Here is a 20258-nt window from a genome sequence, read left to right as displayed (position 1 = left end):
TGGAAATAATAATATTTGCACTACTTATTTTGTAGGATTACTGCAAAGAAAATGCTATAGAACCAGGAATCATTATTATCAATAATATTATTATTATTAACCTTACTTGTCATGATTATAAGAGTACTTAAACCAGTAACATTTGTTTCCTATTGTGTTTATTCTAGCTGAAATAATACTTAACTTCTTCCTCTGGTGTTCATCATGTATTTCATTTTCTTTATGTCATTTAAAAAGGGAAAGGAAGACATAATTTAAGGAGGAAAAGTTAATTGTAGGATAATCTCCAAAGCACTCACATCACTGATTACATGTTTTGAGAGGTTTTGACCCAACTAAGGATCCTTTTAAAAGAAGAGACACTCTTAGGACTACATGAGTCTATAAAATGAACAGTCTCTCGTCTTTTAAGAATAATCCAATCCATCCACATCATCACGGTTATTATCCAACAAATCTAAAACATAAGCTTAGTCCTCCCAAATATTGCCAGTTAAATTTTTTTTAACAAAAGTCTTATACTTTTATTAGAGTGCTGGTATGAGTGCTATGAATCATAAACATATGCTTGAGTGACAGCATTCATTCCACACTAAAATTAAGTGGGTTTTTTTTTTGTTTAGATCCATTACAATACTTTTCCTTCTTCCTTTTAAAGATTTATAGAATGATCAGAGGAAATTATTCTTGGATACCAACCTGGAATAAAAAAAAATTACCAAAACTGTACACATTTTTTTTAAACTGCATATTCCTAGATAGGCAATTGCATTTGAATACCAGGTGGCCAGTTTATAGTCTTAGATTACCCTTACACAAGAACACTGACAATTGGGTTGCTTTGAAAATGTATTTCTTGTCTCCTGAGTTTTCAGGACAGGGAATATTAACCTGTTCAAAGGCTCATTATGCCAATCCTTTTCACCAACTCTGATGTTTTCCTTCTACCCAACAAGAAGGTATTCTCACTGCTTCAAATTTATTTTGAACAGATTTGTGCACTATGTCCTAATTCATTGTCCCATGCACTTTGCTCTCCTGTTATCAGTATTACCACCAGCACCCTAAATCCCAACCCTAAAGGATAAGACATTTTAAAATGCTTCAAACAACTAAGGAAACAGGACAAATTTCTGCAAGCATTTTAACTCAAAAAAAACATTTTTAAGCCCCATCCTGTTCCTCAAATGTCTTTGAGCAACTTGCAAAATGCCTATGATAAAAATACACATTCTTCTTCCCATCAGACAGGAGTACAACAATCCTCAGAGCAGAATCTATACATTTACTATGGTATGTAAATCTGAGTTCACTATTCTAAATGATTCCCCTCCCTCTACCACTGACTGGGCCACAAACACCACACCTTAGCATAAGCCCATACAACACCTTGCTACTGAAGTTATCAATGGATAGGGCTAGAAAGGAGGCCCTGAATTCAAATCAATCCATTTATCTACTTGATTTAACCTTCCGATAATTTTCATGAGTAAGACAAAAGGAGAACGAAGCTAAATCTATTAAGCAAAATGATGTTTAGAGATTATCCACAAATTTCATTTATCTACCCTTTACCTATCCCCATCCTAAGAGGCTGGGAAATCAAGAGGTAGCTCTACCTGTTAAACACTGAAATTTCTTAGTCTTTAAAATGGATGCCTGTGGGAGGATCAGAGATGTCAAACATTGCAATCTATAGTTCACAGATACAATAGAGGGAAGTGAAAGAGGCTAAAGTCAAGGAGTCAAAAGCATCTACCATTTCATTATGTCTTCCATCTGCCAAGTATTCACATAGGTATAAACAGTATATGGCATGTACTTATATGAATTACATATCCTAACTTCAACATTTTTCTCCAATAATTTTAAAATAAAACATAACAGCTTGGATTTTCAATATTTAATCTGGCAAACATAGGGGAAACCATAGGCTACAAAATCTTATTTGGCATCTTTTAAAAGAAGGATTAAAAATATCAAAGTTTTAACATTTGCTTTAAGGTACTTCAATATTTTCAACAGAGGACTTCATTTTCTCGGAAGACAAGACTTGAAGCAAAATTATGTGTTTCACATGTGAAATACAACAAGAAATCCATTCCTTTGTTTCTTAGATGGTGAGTTATTATTTTTCTTGACATTAGTAAAATGAATATTTGTATCTAACCTGTTCACAAAATATCACATTTTTGCTCACGATCCTTTACTAAATCAAGAAAAATTCATTTAAGTAATAAAAGCTGTATATAAAAAAACCCTCTTAGTGGAACATTTAAAGTTTCAACTTATTCTCATTTTCTTACATTTTGTCTCCAACATTAACATTCAGGAGTAAATAGGTCTTCCAACTACTAGTAATAAATTTACTGTGTGAAATTTTAAAAACAACTTTTTGAAGAATTGCATATTAAAGCCAAAAATATAAGTTAAATGATCATTTTTAGCACATGATTATCATCATCACATGGAATATTTTTTTCCATGAATCAGCTGGAAATAGTGAAAATCCTAATGGAGCAAGCCAAAAAATGTAAAAAGTGAAATTTCAGAATCCAAAATTTGGAAATTGTACTTTTTTAAGAAAAAAAACTTATGTGTGCCATTAAAAAAAAGATCAAAAATAAACTGGAAGCAGAAAAAGAAATCAGTATCCTAAAAGCTAGAAAGCCTTTTTCCCCCACTTCAAGTACCAAGGAGGGCTGCCAATTTGTCCCCATCACTGTCGACAAACAAAAGAAAACCCCTACTACAGCTAGACCATGTCAAACAGAAGACACAACTACTCCAGAGGGACGCCTTGAATCCACTGGGGTGTAAAGTCGGGGTTGGGGCCTTTTTGTCAGTCATTACCATAAAAGAATAAGAGGAAACAGTGACATTACTAAACAATAGAAAGGTCAAATGGCTTGCAGCCATTTCATGACCCAGACAAGTCAAGGTCAAGGGATTCAGGTAGCAACTTTGCCTGGGCATAAGTTACAGCACAAATGAATTGTTTTAACACATCAGCTTTGGTCAATTAAACCTAACAAGACAAGTTGCAGGGTTCTTGACACTAAGGCCAGAAGCTGAGACAGACCTCATAAAACAAGGCTTTTAACATGGCATAGCAAATTTAAGGTAATCCATCCAGAAACTGCAGATGTCAGAATAATAAAATACAAGTTGACCTAAGCAGGAACATTTTTCACAGTTTTGACTCCTAGATACTGGGGTACACCCTACATGTTGATACACTCATATCATTACCATGGGCAAAGATAGTAATCCCCTGTACACATAAATTAGGCAATGTACTCTATTATCAATAGCTCTTTCTTCAAATCTTTGTGTGTATGATAATATTTTCATACTGGGCTTTAGTCTTCCTTGCTAACAGTATGCTTGATACTACAAAAAACATCCATACACATATTTTTTTCAAAGATTATGAACTTAAATGTTTTCAAAAATCTTTAATTTCACTCATCAGAATACTGGTCTGTCCCATTGCATTTGTTGTTGTTTTAAATAACTACTTTTTAATGACTGATTCTCCAATGTGCATACATTTGAAAAATCACTTAGTTAAGTACTAAAGTCTCTCAGTGTTGGGGCTGAAGCTAACTTGCCTTTTAAAACTGCATATATTTAGCATTAAAGAATTTTCCCTTAATCTGCAATTCTTATTTTATTTTTCACTTGTTTAAACAAATCCCATTTCCTACTGATTGGTGCTTCATCAGAAACTTGCTACATGCTCTGAACTGCCTTAAATTGGGAGTCTGAAAATACACAACCTCCAGGCAACTCTCAGTTAACAAAATGACTTCATCCATCACCCCATATTTTCAATTATATTGTACTTATTCAGAGTTCTTTAATTTGTCTGTGATTCATCAATGCTGTCCTGTTTAAACTATCATCATAAGTGGAGGGGCTATGTAGCTCTAAGTGTGTTTATCATACATGATACGTACACACACAAATATTCCTGCTTCCTTATGTCACCCCGCAGCTCTATTGCTTCATTCAAATTTTGTGGTACTTTTGCCGTCAACTCAGTTTCAAGGTTTTCCTCACCTCATCAATTAATTAGTGGTTGTTTCTTCCAATTTTTCTGAATAAAACAATAACATTCCCTAACCCCTCCCGAAATTTTTTTTTAAAAACCTCAGTCCTTCAAATTGCATAAATTTAGCATCCTATTACTTTCAGGCTAATGTTGGCTAATCACAGAAACACATTCCTCACTGCATTCATTTAGTTTTCAATATATTCCTCTATACTTTAATGATTCCTGCTTTATGCCAAACTTTAACAAGTGAATTCAGCTAAATTAACCACAGCACATAATTCAGTTCAGAAATATAAGATGTTTAAAAAAATACTACCTTGCCACAGAAAAGAGAATCTAATTCTTTGAAAGTTTCTTGTGTTGCTCTGCTTGGCACTGATATGCTGCTGCAGAAACACAAGTTTCTGATAGCATAACCACTAGTCCTTGAGACGCTTAAAATTACTCCTTTGCCACAGGGGCAGGAGTGGAGATGGGGGAAGAATTGTAAAACTCTGCTTTGACACTCAAGTTGTCCAATCATTCACTGTGACATTGCATGTACACTGCAAATCATCTGAAGTGTCTGAAAATTCCACTTTGATTAACTTCAAACTGCAGAGTGTATGTTTTTAATTCTGCAATACCTTCACTATGAGTTCACAAACCAAAGAGAAACTTTTTACCTAGAAGCTTGTTTGGGAAGGAACCCATTTTTCTCTTGCTTACTGTAATTTTCACAATCCTTGTATAAATTAACAATTTTGTTGTAAAAAAACTTTGTGCCCTGCTTCTGCTCTTTGCAAATCTTGAGCATATACTAAAGTAATAGCCATTTTTTGACTACTTTGGAAGCTACTGTGATATGAGAAACTAAAAGTTCATCTTAATTTTAAATTATTCCAGAGAATCCAGATAAAGACTCCTATTGGGCCACATTCTGACCACATTCACTTCCAATTAGTAAGTAAAATTCTGGTTTTGCTGCTCCAGCTAGCATAAGAACCCAAAATTTCAAAGAAAATTATTTTGCTAAATTATAGATGTGCCTGAAAACAAAATTTTAATAGTCTATCAAGCTAACTATGAGGTAAGTTATTGAGGGTTAAACACTGATTTGCCATATGTCATTTTTTTTCTCCATTGATTCTATGTCTGACTTCAGGAATAGGGAAAATCCTGCAAAACAGTAATACACATAATATGCAAAACATATTATGTGGATTTCTTAAATAAAACTTTAAGACCTAGAACCTCTAAAGAAGTGAACCATAAAAGTGAAATTATTAATAATAAATGGTCTCTAAAAGTGTGTTGGCTCCCTAGTCCTCAGACACAAACAGTAACTGTGCCTGTCTGTGAGTTACTTTGCTTATAAACCAATCATCTATTCCTTGAAACGTACACTTAGGTCAAATTAGCCATCCTCCCCCAAAGAATGCACATGATTTCTATTCTTTCACATGTGGAGTCATTTTACTAAACCACATTCAGGCATAATGCAAAGTTCACTGAATAACCTAAGTGAATATTTTTATTTCTGTGTATATAACTTTAGAGGAGGAGAAGAAATGTCTCCCTTGTGCTGCTAACACTGTAACCACCTTTGCAGGCTTCAGTCTTCAGTTCAATCACTCAATAATCATATGTGAAGTGCCTACTATGTGCCAAGCATCTACATAGATAACTTTTAATATTTCAAAACCATAACAATAGAATGAGTCAGCTGTATTCTCTCATTCTCCCTTTGAAAAGCAAGTACAAGGGTTTAGCTTGCCATATCAATGAGCCGATGCCAAGCTTGCTCAACTGGCCCTGGCATTTTAACTCTTGAAGTGTCTGGTAAATCTATTATGTGGCTGGGATATCATGGCATGAAAAGAACTAACCTCTGGGCCCTCTGACATTGTTTTCTTCTTATCAGTGAGGAAATTGCTAAATATCTTATCTTTAATTATATGTTCCCTATGAAGGTCTCATTAAATCCATGAACAGAGGGATGGCAATAAGAGTACAACTTTATCTTATGAAGCAGACGTAAGCCAGAGCACAAACAAATGTGCACTGTGTTGTAAGAAGTTCAGCTGAGGACAGGACAATAAATGAAAAACTTAACTATGGTCACCTAAATCACACGTATGAACATGTATAGCTTTCCTATCACATAAAATAGGAAAAATATATGTTTTAATTTCAACATTTCACTGAGGAAAACTACCATAATAATGCTATCTGGCTGATTCGTTTTTCCCAAGTAGGAGGGTATTTTTTTAAATAGCCACAAAACAAGAAATTCTTTAATGAGCAAAAATATAATATAATAACATGAGTAATAATAATCTTCATAAGCTTATGGTGAGGCTACTAATGGATGCCCAAACTAGTCCATAAGTCAAGAACCAGTTTAGGAAGGGAAGAAAAAGATTTTCTAGCAGTTACTTATTCTCTAACAGTGTGTGGCAAATGGAAAGGGTCATATTTCAAAACAGGATATTTATTACAATTTCCCCTAAAAACAATGATTCACAATGTAACAATATAAATTATTACCCAATTTAACATTCAAAAAGAATGCCAGCCAACATGCAACAACATAGCCACAAACTTAGGTGCCCCAAATAGCTAAAAGGAACTTTAGTTTTAAAACACAGTCAAATGCTGATGAAGTTTCTGTGTTTGAAAACACCTTTAATAAGAGAGCAAAGTACGGTCCAACAACCAGTTAGCTTAAGAGAGCATAAACTGCTTTGTTGCATTCATGCAACCTGCACACATAACAGTTGCTATCTCTTGAGATGAGTAAACTTCCTAGCAAGCTCAGTGAGCTAGATTACTCTTTTGCAGAACTCTTCCCCACTTAACGAAAACCCAATGCCTACTCTGCCCCCTTTCTCCACCCTTACTACCTCCCCCCTCCCCCAGACAGGACACAGTCTGGCGATTCAGTAGCTCACATAGGCCAGACTTCCTTCTGTGCAGCCCTTTGGGTAAAACTGCTAATCCTTCTTATTAATTAACAAGATAATAGTGGTTAACCGGAAAGCAATATTAATGCTAACTATCTAGGAAACTTCAACAAAAATGACAGCCTTTTTGTTGGTTTTCCTGGTAACAGAACTACATAGCTAGGATCTTACAAACATTCTGATGTAGAATTTAAAAATTCAGGGATGACTAGATTCTATCAGATTTAGCAAATATGTCTATTCTTTGAAAATTTGCACTGCAAAATACCTCTTCCAAATTTCTGATATTAGAGTGAACCATAAGGAGCTTTCACAAGAGTACTATAAAGATGGAAAGTGTAGAAACTAAGGGAAATATGACTAATAGAAGAAATATGCTGTGCTGGGAGAGAAAACAAAAAAGCTTAGGAATAATTAATGCATTTCCCATCACTGTAGTCTATCAGTCCTCCACGATTTTTCTCAAGGTAGGATGCTCTTCCTACAGTACAGCCTCTATACTACAGTGAGGTTCATATGGAAAGATTTGCCTTTTTAAAATTTTCTGTTAAGACAGCAACAAAGACAGCATAGAGAACAAGAATTCACTAGATGAGAAACATTGGCTTTCTTTAATCTGTTAGTAAAATGAAGAGACGAGATTAGAACAGTTGTTTCAATCTACTGCAGTCTAAAAAAATCTAGAAAAGGAAGGGATTTATTTTATCTAAGGTTTGCTGCAGCAAACAAGTACAGCAGCTTTCATTCTCTGATTGTCAAAAACTTTCCAATGTGCCCACTGCAATGCGGATGCCAACCAACGAATCAAAGGCATTCAGCAACTAGACAAAGAGGGTCTGATGCCAACCTCGGTGCCACTGGCAACCATTATTGGCATCAAGCACATTGTCTGCCTTTTTTTTCCCCTCTCCTGGCACTTGACAAACAAAATGGCGGTTCTTTTAGCAACGGAACACAGTAAAAGCGCAGCACTCACAATCAAATACCATAAATGATTTTATGGACTTGTATGTAGTTCTTCCCAAATGATACATGCTCTCAAGTAGGCAGGGAGAAGAGAATGCAATTTTATCAATAGCTGTATCGAACATGACTTTTTGCTCATCTAATTTTTTTTAAAGCAAAAGTGAAGAAATTATGTTGGTTTTTTTTAAAAAAAGGCTGAATAACAAAGAGCTTGGACATTCCAAAGAAAAACACTGCCTGGTGGTCATTTGGTGCTGAAATCTTTAATAACTTAGATTCCATGAATAATTTTTAAAATTTCATAATTTCTTCCCCAAAGCACACTAGCGATAGCCACAGCTTACAGTTCATGTCAAATCTCCTTCTAACTTTGTTTCTGTTTTAGAAAGGATGCTGCTGCTACTATGAAAAAGGGAAAGGGCGAAAGAAAGAAAGAAAGAAAGAGAAAGAAAGAAAGAAAGAAAGAAAGAAAGAAGAAAGAAGGAAAGAAAGAAAGAAAGAAAGAAAGAAAGAAAGAAAGAAGGAAGGAAGGAAGGAAAAGGAAAGCCATATGAAGTTGGTCAACGATGAAACTTTATTAGAAGCTGGTCTTTATTTCTTCCTCCTGAAAAGATGCAGTATGTGATCTTGTATAAATAACCAAGAGGACTATTGACATTTTCAGATCTGGAAATTGTCAATATATTGTAACATTACTCCACACTGCAATGCGGATGCCAACTAACAAATCACAAGCATCCTAAGCTAAACAAAGAGGGTCTGATGCCAATCCTGGTGCCACTGGCAACCATCATTGGCACTCTAGCTATTCTTCCTCATGTTTTTCTCCTAGTCATTTAGAGAGGGGGGAAAAGTAATTTTCTCCCTTCATTCAATTTCAAACATTACATTTTTCTTTTCTGATTTTTCTTTCAGGTTATTCTTTATATTTCTATACCTGATTTATAAAACATAGTTAAGTGGGTTTTCATGTACTTGCAGGAGAAATAAAAAGTCATTATGTGAGAGATGCAGCGCTTTGATTGACTACAGGCTTATCTTTTAAAACCTGGCTTCTTTAATCAATTGCACTGCAAAACGACATAATTAACCTACTCTTGACAAAGAAAAAGATACAAATTTCGAAAAAAGGAAAAAGACAAAAGCATCATAATGTGACTTTTTCAAATAAAGAACCAACAGATGTTAACAGAAGATGCACTGGAAGGTAGGAAAAGACACAATTAGAAACACATGGTAAAATAACGAAAAATCGCCTGATGGTGGGGTTTAAAAAAAAAAAAAGAAAAATCAATATTTTCTCCAGGGATACTTTCTTGGAGACTGCTTAAAACTTTAACATACTCACTGATGGTATAAGGTAGAAAGCATTTATGTATTTACCCTATTCACCTTATCTTCCCAAATCCAAGGGGTAAATTCTTATTGCCAGTTCATCTAAAACAAGAGAATAGCCTGCCCCGCTAACACACACACACACACACACACACACACACACACACACACACACACACACTTACTTCAAGTAATAGCCTTCAAGCAACTGAAAATGTGAGTAGTACTTAGGTGTATGCAAACCTTCTACCTGCACTATAGAGTCGCTTGACCTGGTTTTTAAAACTTTCCTTGCAGTATTGACTTCCAGGAAGGTATGTTAAACTGCACTTTTCAGTTAATCAAACTAATATACAACCCATTGTTTGGTATAACTTAATGAAAATATATGTTATATACTTTAATACTTTTATTTGTGAACCTAGAGTATGCAAATGGTTCCAGTTTTGCTCCATGTTTTACCAAAAGCATCTTTTGCTATATTTTAGTCACTGCAAAACAACAAAATGCTATAAATGATGGTCAGTGGTGGGGAGAGGAAAGGGAGAAAAGAGAGATTTTATGTTACAATTTTTTATATATTTAAACAAGATGCAACAAATTCCATAGCTTCATCTCCATTACTATTGCTTAAAGATAAGATCAGAAATTAAATGTGATTTTTTCCATTGCAACTTTAAAAAATATATCAAGCAAAACTTGTGAGGAAATATAAAGAGCAAGCAACTTACTGTGTCCCTAGAAGGCCAAATTAATAATGTTGATAATTTAGATGTGAAAAAAATTCATAATAATTTATTATTCAAATCTCATAATTATGTAGGAGCATCAGATAGCAGTATGTCATCTGGCTATCTGCAGGCCATTTTTGCCTAACACCAGGCCAACTTATGAAATGGTCCACCATCTGTGGCAGATCAGACTTTAGTCCACTTTGGGCATGCTGCTAAAAAGGAAGTGCTATTTTAACATGGATTGATTACTGATGTGATGACTTCTAGGTCCTGATACATACAATAGGGGCAGAAGAAACACTGTTGCCTATTTAAAGATAGTATAGTACTAGGAAAATTAGAAACCATAAATAAAGAACTCGTATTTTGCAAACAAAAAAAATGCCAAGTGATACACACCTGTTTTGTGAATTATTCAGGAACATGTATATCACCATTAGTTTCTACTATTTTAAAGAATAGATATATTGCATATATTTGTTTCCATTCTTTTTCAAGATTTCTTTTAAACTCATCTATGCAATGTACTTTCCGCTTGTTCTGAGGTTTTTTTTAACTATACCAGAAGGCCATCCCCATATTCTTCAAAAAGACTCAATGAATTTACACTTTGTGAACTTTGAACATACCTTTAAAAAGCAAATGTTCCTACATCACTATGGTAAATTATTATAGCACAGCTTATTAAAAAAAAAAAAGAGTGGTATTCCATTTAGCCAACAATGAGTGGTTGGCTACACGATCAAAAAGAAGGTGATGGTAGAAACATTTAGTCTTACAAAGCTATTGGTCTATATAAGATCTGTCTGTTGTTACTAGAGCTCTTAAGCATTCTGTAATGGTGAGAATTTAATTTTGTTTCTCAGAGTTAAAATAGGTATGCCTAAGAGAACATATTTTAGTTACTTTATTCTAGTCTGTGAAGGGTGTAAAGATTTTTTAACATGTATGGATATGACTATGCACGCATAAATACACATATCACTAGGACTGAAAAAATCTATTACAGAAATATATGAAAGAAAAAATCAAATGAGACAGGTAATATTACTAAACTTTGTTGTGATTCTGAGTAAATTTACTTTTTCAAAGACACTCAACAATATACTTCTTTCCTAGAGTTCAACTATTCACATTACTGTATATATGTTACAGCTACACTCTAATGAAATGTCTTGTACATGGTAGAACATGTCTGTATGGACACATCACCAGCAATCTATACACATACACATACACATACATACATATATAAGCATATATCTGATATGCATGTATATGTTTATATATGTGTGTTTTCACATACATACACACACATTCAGTGTTAGAGTTGGAAGAGACCTTAGAGATTTTTGAGTCCAACCCAAGTGCTGTGTGTGTATATGGGGAAAAAAAGAGAAAACGGCACTACAGAAAAATGTTTGGAAGTCATGCTTCCATTACACTGTCCTGTCAGTGTTTGACATACTAATATAAGAAACAACAGTCTGCTCCTACCTTGCTCCTGCACGTAGTATGCCAAAAACAAATCAAGCTCTTTAACTGATACTGTTATATGATGTGGCTGGACGCAAAGTGCTGGATTTGTGCAATGTGGGGATTTCATGAGCCGTTCTCCATCCGTACTTTCCAAAGGGATGCCTTTGAACAGGATCACCATGACTAGGTCCAGACGCCAGACTTTGTCAGCCTGTCGCAGGCAGTCGATTCTCCTAATCTTACCCTTCTGGTCGGGATTGGATAATACACAGCATGGGTGCTTCTTCCCAGTCACGGTGAGCACGAAATCCTCCCGGTACTCTTGGCGGATGTCTTTGCGCAGCTTGGCGAGGAGCCTAGATGCCCACTTCTGTTTGATTTCAGGCTTTTCACTAAGAAGCTCATCTTTGACTGCTCTTTCCTCATCCTTTGACATTCGCTTCTCATGTTTTTTAAAGTACTTGCGTTTTCGAGCCTGCAGGTTGAACCACGTATAGGCGATTGCACGGACATGTGGAAGAAGTGCCTCGATGAATGGGTGAAATTCATCCTGTGGAAGAAGGGAAGGGGACAGAAGAGAAGAAGAGTAAAGTCAGTTTGATCTTAAAAGCTCAGAAAAAAAAGATGTACAAATTCCCTACCAGTTAAATACACAAAGCATTAGAAAGGTAGGTTTAGGTGTGAAGATCTGTATTATTTCCTTTTATTACTTAAAATTATTGAAACGATAAGACAGGAGGTAAAGAAAAGTACTGTTACAGTTACCCCTTCCCTACCCCCACCCCACAGTTTGAGGATAAATAATTTTTTAAACAAATGAAGGTTTTATTTTGTACCCCTGCTCTCATCCCCACCCCCACCCATGCCATACAGAATATATTCTTCAGAAAAGCTTGACCAAAGTGCTTTGATCCTATTTAATATTTAAATGTTTGACTGATCAACTAATGCTAGGCAGTACCATTGCACAAAGGACACACTAAGATTTTGGAAAATCTGAGGAGAGCTGTTCAGAAGGCAGGAGCGATGATGCCACAGTTCATTTCTCTTCTCTGTGGCACAGAAACACAAAGCATATACATGCTCAGTGTAATGCCACACAGTTCCCGCTTTTGGAGCATGCTCTCAGCAAGAGACTGCTGGTGGTACAGAGAGCATGCGCCATCAAACTTGATCCATTTTCTTATCAAACGTCCAACATTCCAACACTGAAACAGTCCCATTCCAGGAGTGGTAACTACAGAAACCGGTAATACAGTAAGGGAAAGTAGGTAAAAGATAAAGCATGGATTAGAGAAGTCCCAAACCAAAGGTTTCCATGTTTTAAGCACTGCATGTTCTCCCTCTCCTCACATCCTCCCCCACCTCCTACACTAACTTTATGAAATAAAAGTTTATGAAGTTGAAAACTAAAACTACACTAATGATCTCCCGGCAGCTTCCTCTATAGGATATGAAGTCCTACAGAGTCAGTTAATTTGTTAACTGATCACATGAGTGTGGCAATTATTCTAAACCCCTTAAAAATCAATCTGAGGTGAACAATGAAAAATGGCAACTTGGCACAAACTTAACATTCTTTGTGTTTCTGTACACCGTGACAGAGTGACATTAGGAGTGCACCACTGGTCAAATACTGCTTTTGTAGAATCTATGCAGTTCTTTTGCCATATTTAAACATTTGCATGTGTGCATGCACATGTAGATACAGCATAGCTGCCTATCGCTTACAATTCATTGGATTGCCTATAGATTTCTATGTTGCTCCTACCTTCATTGAAGACTGGGGGTGAGGGGGAAATAGTTGCAGGAAAAACTATTCAGTTTTTCATTACTTTCTGCTTTGGGCTGATTCATGTATACCTCTTTTGGAAAAGCTCTTCCCAGCCTATAAATCCCAACTGTAAATATAGATGTAAAAATTCAAAATTTACAACAAATAGGATCACAGATCTCCATCTTGAGCTGGTGGCAGACCAGGACTGTTTTACTTTTAAGATATTCTCAACAATTCTTGGTCAAATTGATTGTACTGTCAATCCAAACCACAAACTGACTTTCTCTAAGTGACTATATCCCAAGTTACAGTTTATGGATTAATGTTAGCTACCCTGACAAATGTGGGATGAATTATGTTTAATCAGCAGACTGATTAATTCCATTAGGTAAAAATGCTGGAAGTACAGCCAATGACTTTATGACAAAGAAAGTGTCTTTAAAATTCCATATTAACTAATCAACCAAGCTTTAAACAAGATTTATTAATAGTATCCATTACTAAAGTTTGGTTAAATACTAGTTAGCCTATTTAGGTGCTGAAAAAGCTCGAGACTTTTTTTTTTTGGTATGAACTCCTCCAATACAACACACAAACACACATACACAACACACATACACACACACTGTCATTAACATAGCCATCAAATATTTCATGTATTGCCTTAAAACGCTGCTGTAACAGAAGAAAAATGGAATCAAAATTTTAGAATACAGGATGCAGATGATTACATTACAGCATGAAGCATCATGAAGTACCACAGAGGAAATCATTAAACTGATCAGGAGTTTCCAGCAGAGATTTGAACAATTCAGTTACTATGCAAGCACATAAAACTAGGACATGGAAAGAGTTAACCACAATCTGTTCTTTGTGTGGGAAGGCAGCCCTGCTCTGAGCAACCACAGCCCATGATAAGACCTCCCTATCTCCATACACTTTCTGATGCCATGCTTTTAGCTTTCACTGTAACTATAGAAAGTTTTCTTACTCCCCTAAGAAAAATATGCTAAGTGAAAGCCTTCTAAAGGAAACTTGGACTCCTGTGTTCCTTTACAGATTACTCCTTACAAATCTCATCTTTGCATATGCTTTATTGATATGATTGATAAATCATTTCTGTTTTTTTTAACTGAGGAAATTTTAGAGTTTTGGGGAGAAAATTTCCTCTTCCATGTAGCGCTGTTGCCACACTTAAAAGTACGCAGTGTTATTTTAACAGGTATTAAGCACTGCAGAAATACTTAAATACTTATGTTCTTAAGTGGTATGTCCAGTGACATTTCACTTTCCTATACAGAGATAACAGTCAGTTTTGACTAAAGTTACTTTAGTGTAAATATTGAAGTATGAATAATACTGTTAATCTTTTCATGAATGTTAAAAATTAATATGCTTCTTCAAATATAGAGGATCCAAATTTTTGATTCATCTGTTTCCTGAATGTTACTTTACAAATATACATAAAACACAAACTTTTAAAAATAATTCTGAAAATGTTTAAAATTACACTGCCAAAAATGATTGTAAAGCATACACTGGAAAAAAAATAAGCACAGAAGTAGCAAACTTTCTCAGCCTTCAAAGAGGTATTATTAAGTACCTTTTAGAGCTTCATTGTCTATCTGGATTCCTTTCAAATGAAACACTGCTTGACAAGAGGCATAAATGATTCTAAATGGAGACTTGCTATTAGTTATATACCTTTCTCCACTAACATGACTAAAATGCCATTTACTCCATTTGATTGGTTTGTAACATTGTCAGAGGCAATATATTTTTTAATGATTTTATGTGACATGAATGTGGATCATAAGTAGCTGTCTTCACACATACACAAGTGATTTATTAAAGTACAGACTTTCAAATATTCCATTAGATGGATCAGGTGTACAAAAGGCATTCTCATTTTAAACAAAAATGGGAGTTACTTTGAAATAAGTGAAGAATTTGAGAAATTAAGTATCTAAACTTTTAACTCTTATAATCCAAGTCAGTAAGCCACCTTTTCTCAGTTTAGGTTTTAAAAAAAACACTTTGATCTTTCCCATTTCCATTTTTTCTAACCCCCAAATGTATTATCAAATTAAAAGACTTAGTAAAGAAGCAGACCACATGTTATAAACTCAAAATGAAACATTCTTCATTTTCTTAAATCGGTTTTCTTGCCTTCAAGAAAACAATGGTTTCTAGAAAGGAAAAAGAAAATTTGAACTTGGGGGGGGCAGACAGTTCTGAAGGATCGGCTATGTTTAAAAAAAAAGTATTAAAAAAATGTATCAGGAAAACCTGAAAGCACATGAAGAAAAATAATAATTGGATCCTATTACTCCTACAAAACAGTGTATTATTGGGGTTTTATATTATTTATGGTAAGAACAAGCAAACATTAAATCATTTGTGACCATACTGTATTTTTCCTTACAGGTCTGCTTTATATTCTCGGCATGTATGAAGTACCAATAAAGCAGCATACCAAACTACTGAATATCAGCTTTTAACAATGGTGCCTTTAGAATTAATATGGATTCTAAAAAACAGGTACCCTACTACTATTGAATAAGCCAACACTTTTTTTTAAAGTTCTTACCAATCAGGTGATCTACTCTAATTTGTGTTTACAAATCTTAGAAAATGTTTTTATATAAACATTCAGCACTACTATCAACATAAAACAGACAGTGATATAAAACCAAAACTGTTACTTAGTCTAACTTTTGTAACATTTTTAATGCTCGCCACAACCTAACATTTAAGACTTCTATTAAGCGTGAGCTCCAAAAATAGTTTCTCATCACATAAGCCTTAAATCCTAAAAATAGATTTATTAAGGCAATATGGAAGATACTATTCTAAAAAGTAAAAAACAAGCCATCAAAAAGGTATACTACAGAGTATATATGTGCAAGTACTTATATAACAATTGCATAAATATACATAGTTATATGTTCGAATATCTTTTATGCCGAGAAATTGCTATACATTTTTTCCTCAGTAGAAACTGAGGTTAAGTTTAAACTAATATTCTTTTGATAAACCTTTGCACAGAATCTTGAAATCTAACTCCTGGTAACAATTTCTGAAAAGCAGCTGCTATGAATATGAGCAATATGCGGAACGTGTACCATTATCCAACACTTTGCAGGTGAAGATGAATGATGTAGCATTTCTTAAGCATGCATAATACAAAATGCATTTCATTTTGTATTACTTGCAACATGTCAGATAACCATACATGTGTTTAAGTACTAAGGAAGGTTAATATTTTACCCCCAGAAAGGATTTATTTGTATAAAGAAATACTAATGATGGATTATAACAAAGGCAATTCATACACCTAAGGTGTATCTCTTTGAGCTTCATTGTGATACTTAAGAGGAGAACCTATGTATAACTTTCAAAATACAAATAGCTCAGCAACTCTCTTTTCCAGTTTTGTTAAAATAAAGACACATTTACTTGCTGAAAATATCCATATCTAAGTCAATCATACTCAGATGCCAAACAAAATATAAACAATAAAAAATGTGTCAGCCAAAAAGCTACAGGACTGTATCCAATCACTGAATAAGCCTTATCATTGTTTTCATCTTCATTCACAATTTATGAATGCCTCAATCCTTTTGAATCACAATGGCTTCTAATTGTCAAACAATTGAAATCTTAATCATTTGTCCATTACACAAACACATCATAATAATATTAGATTTTTTAATTTAACACACCCAAAGACTTGCTCACTTCTTTAGCTATTTGGTTTGTATGCCAATGTGAAAGCAAGTGCTTAACAGTTAGCAGTTTATTAAATGTTCTCCTAAAAGGGCCACCATTAAAACTCCTGCAAACTGTCCCACAGCTTTAGAGTTTTAAAGTACTGCTTAAAATGTGATCGATGACTATGAGATTAGTATTTACTTCTTAATGAAATAATGACAAATGTCTTGCAGGTATTTAAAAGCAACTTCAGTGGGGTCACTTTTCATATGACCTTGGTTTTAAATTCTAGAACTGGAAAAAAAAATAAAATGTGTATTTTATTTTGTGATATTGTCAGAAAGATGTTAAACCCAAATTGAAATATATTTGTATATGGTATATATTTATATTTTCAAACAAGAACTAGCTTACTTACATTTTTCTAAACTACTTTAGGCATACCTGATACACCCGCAAAATTTACAAAATGAAAAAGCTTATTGAAATAAATGTAGCTATTATGGCCCAAAACAACCATCAGTGCCAACCACATGGGTTCGAATTAAAGGTATCTTTAATGACTAAGGTACTTAAAATATTTTCTTTTTGTACAACGTGTAGTCAAGGCTTTCCGATTCCAAAAGTAGGCAAGAAAATAGTCAACTTCTCTTCCATTATCGGTAGCAGATTAAAGAAAAATCCTACATTATATTAGTCAACCTTAGTTTAAGGAACACCGAATAACCACGTCCCCTAAACTCCCTGTATTATTTAGAGCCCCAAAAGAACAGTAGAGTTTAAAAGAGAGTAAATTAATTCTAGTCGTTGCATTTCAAGCCCTGTTCCTTCGTGAGTAATTAAAACTTTCTCCCTTCAATTCTCCCCATTCCCCTTACCACCTTCTCCATTTGACGTTTTAGACCATAATTCGACATTTGTGCAGAAGTGGCCTTTCCTTCACTTTCAAGGAGCAAGTGCATATTTCCCTTGCTTTGGGGTTAGGATATTCCTCCCTTAAAGGATCTCAATTCTTTTATAACCCGGTTTCCCTACGGGGATTAACCTCCAGGATGCACTTGGACCCTAGAAAAACTGGCCTCCCCCTTCCCCACCCTAACCAAAAAATGACTTTTTAAACTTTTCATCTTTTTTTTTTGGTTCATTCAATTAAACTCCGCTAGTTGTTCGCAATACAAAACAAAACAAAACCGTTCGTATATCTATACCTGAGTGAGACAGATGGGCGAATACATCATGACTTCGCCTTAAAACGCACTTTCCGGAGATCCCCCAAGAAAAGCCTCCAGAAGCAATAACTTCATCTATTCATTTTACAGTCATCTGAGACTCAAGATGAGATCAATCAGGAGAGGGCTCTGCCCTGGATCACCACAACTTAACAACAAACCCAGTCCTCCTTAAATAGCCAAAGATTCAAGTTCACTTCGTGAGCTAGATTTCCCGGGGTGAAATCCAATCTACACTTTTAACCCTCTGGCTGTCGCTGCTCAGTAGCAGTATTGGTGGTTGCTGTTGCTGCTGCTGCCGCCGCCGCCGCCGCCGCCACTGCCGCCGCCACTGCTGCTGTAGTACTGGCTGCTGCAAGCTGGGTCTCGGCCCGGATTGGGGGCTTACTTGTTTTTTTTTTTTGCTTTTTTGTTTGTTTTTGCTGCCTTTGTTGGGAACCCTGGAGGGATAAAATCGGTTTGGTTTTGTTTGCTTGTTGCTTGTGGTAAGCTGCGTTTAAGAAAAGGAGAAAGACGGATGGGGAGAGGGACGTTTCACCAGGCTGAGAAAGTTCAAGGTTATAGTCCGGAGCAATGCAGGAAGATCCTGGAGTGATCAGAGGCGAAACTTTGCTAGCAGAAGGTCGTGAGTGTAAGTGTGTGTATGTATGTGTGTGTATGTGAGTGTGTTTGCGAGGGTGTGTGCGCGCGTGTGGAATAGAGCGCGCGCGCAAGGGGGCTAAAGATGAGGAGGGAAAGAGAGAGACCGAATGTATGAGGTAGGGGGAGGGGGGCAAGTGTGTGCGTGTGTCCCAAGGGCGGAAAATGCTTCGCACCACGCAATCTCCCGTCTGTTCTTCGCACGCACAGCAGCAGCAGCAGCAGCAGCAGCCGCCGCAGCCGCAGCCGCAGCCGCAGCCCTAGCCCCAGCCCCAACTCCAGTCCCAGCCGCCTCTGCTGCCGCCGCCGCCGCCACCGCCTCAGCTGCCGCAGCCCCAGCCGCCTCTTCAGCCTCCCCGGACTCCAAGACTCTCTCCTCTTCGTGTCTTATGGGGCAACGCTAAGAGGCTGCTTGCTTCCCAACGCCCACTGTAACAGAAATGATTTCTTGAAAAATCCAAACGATAAATCCTTTTCTTCTCTCTTCTAACTCCGTTTTCTGCTCTGGGCTCCCCCACCCCCCACACTTTTGGTGCAAAACTTGAAAGTTGAAAAATTCACCGGCTACACCCTCTGGACCCCTCTCCAGCTCTCTCCAAATCAGACTTAAGGATTGTTTTATTATTTAATTACACAATCATCGCTTTACTCCTCCTCCTCCTGCAAACGCACATTCCTTTTGCACCAGCCTCTTCACACACCCCCGCCCCCACCTCTCTCTCTCTCTCTCTCTCTCTCTCTCTCTCTCGCTCGCTCTCGCTCTCTCTCCCATCCCCCTCCCTCCCTCTCCCTCTCTCCTCTCCTCCTCTCTCCCTCTCACTCTTCCTCTCTCCCTCTCTCTCCTCTCTCTCTCTCTGTCTCTCTCTCTCCCTCTCTCCCTCTCTCTTCTTCTCTTCCTCTCCCCCTCCTTCTCTCTTCCCCCCCATACTGATACAGAACCACGACTTTTTACAAACATCTTTCTTCCTCTTTGCCAAACCTTACACCCTCTGTTCCATCTCCACTTTCCCACATCGCCGCGCGCGCAAGCACACATACATGCACAGAGACACACACGCCCTGAAAGGGGTATTTTGGTTTCACTGCGCTGATTTGTGCGATAGCGAGGAGATGAGAGAGAGGCAGTAAGTCCTGTCTGCTCCAGAGAGAAGAAATAGAAAATTCACACACACACACAGCAGGGTAGCTGACTGGAACCTTTGGGTTCGGGGAGCAGTCTCGAGATTAGGCTGATAGACTGAAAGGGGAAGGCATGGCAGCAAAGACCAGGAGAACAGAAGCGAGAGTGGAGAGGATGTGCCGGGAGGGATAATACATTTAGTTAAAAGGGACCTGAGAGGCCCTGGCAGCCAATCTCCCCTTCTTACTGATTCGGAAACT

At 36.4% G+C, this 20258-nt stretch overlaps 1 protein-coding gene across 5 annotated transcripts in view; it reads right to left on the bottom strand.

Annotated features, from left to right (window-relative positions):
• Nucleotides 1-19283, bottom strand: part of NFIB (nuclear factor I B) — a 271519-nt gene extending 252236 nt beyond the window's left edge. For all 5 annotated transcript variants that reach the window (XM_020969759.2, XM_020969760.2, XM_020969762.2 and 2 more), the window contains exons 1-2: nt 18219-19283; nt 11538-12069 (exon numbers count right to left, since the gene is read on the bottom strand). In XM_020969759.2, coding sequence (XP_020825418.1) covers nt 11538-12069; nt 18219-18248 — 562 coding nt within the window. In that variant the 5' untranslated portion in view covers nt 18249-19283. The remainder of the gene's footprint in view (nt 1-11537; nt 12070-18218) is intronic.
• Nucleotides 19284-20258: the final 975 nt, after the last annotated feature.

The sequence above is a fragment of the Phascolarctos cinereus genome, unplaced genomic scaffold (genome assembly GCF_003287225.1).
Source record: "Phascolarctos cinereus isolate Bilbo 61053 unplaced genomic scaffold, phaCin_HiC Scaffold_4;HRSCAF=312, whole genome shotgun sequence".
In the NCBI taxonomy this organism is placed as follows: domain Eukaryota; kingdom Metazoa; phylum Chordata; class Mammalia; order Diprotodontia; family Phascolarctidae; genus Phascolarctos; species Phascolarctos cinereus.
This window is presented reverse-complemented; position numbering and strand designations above follow the sequence as displayed.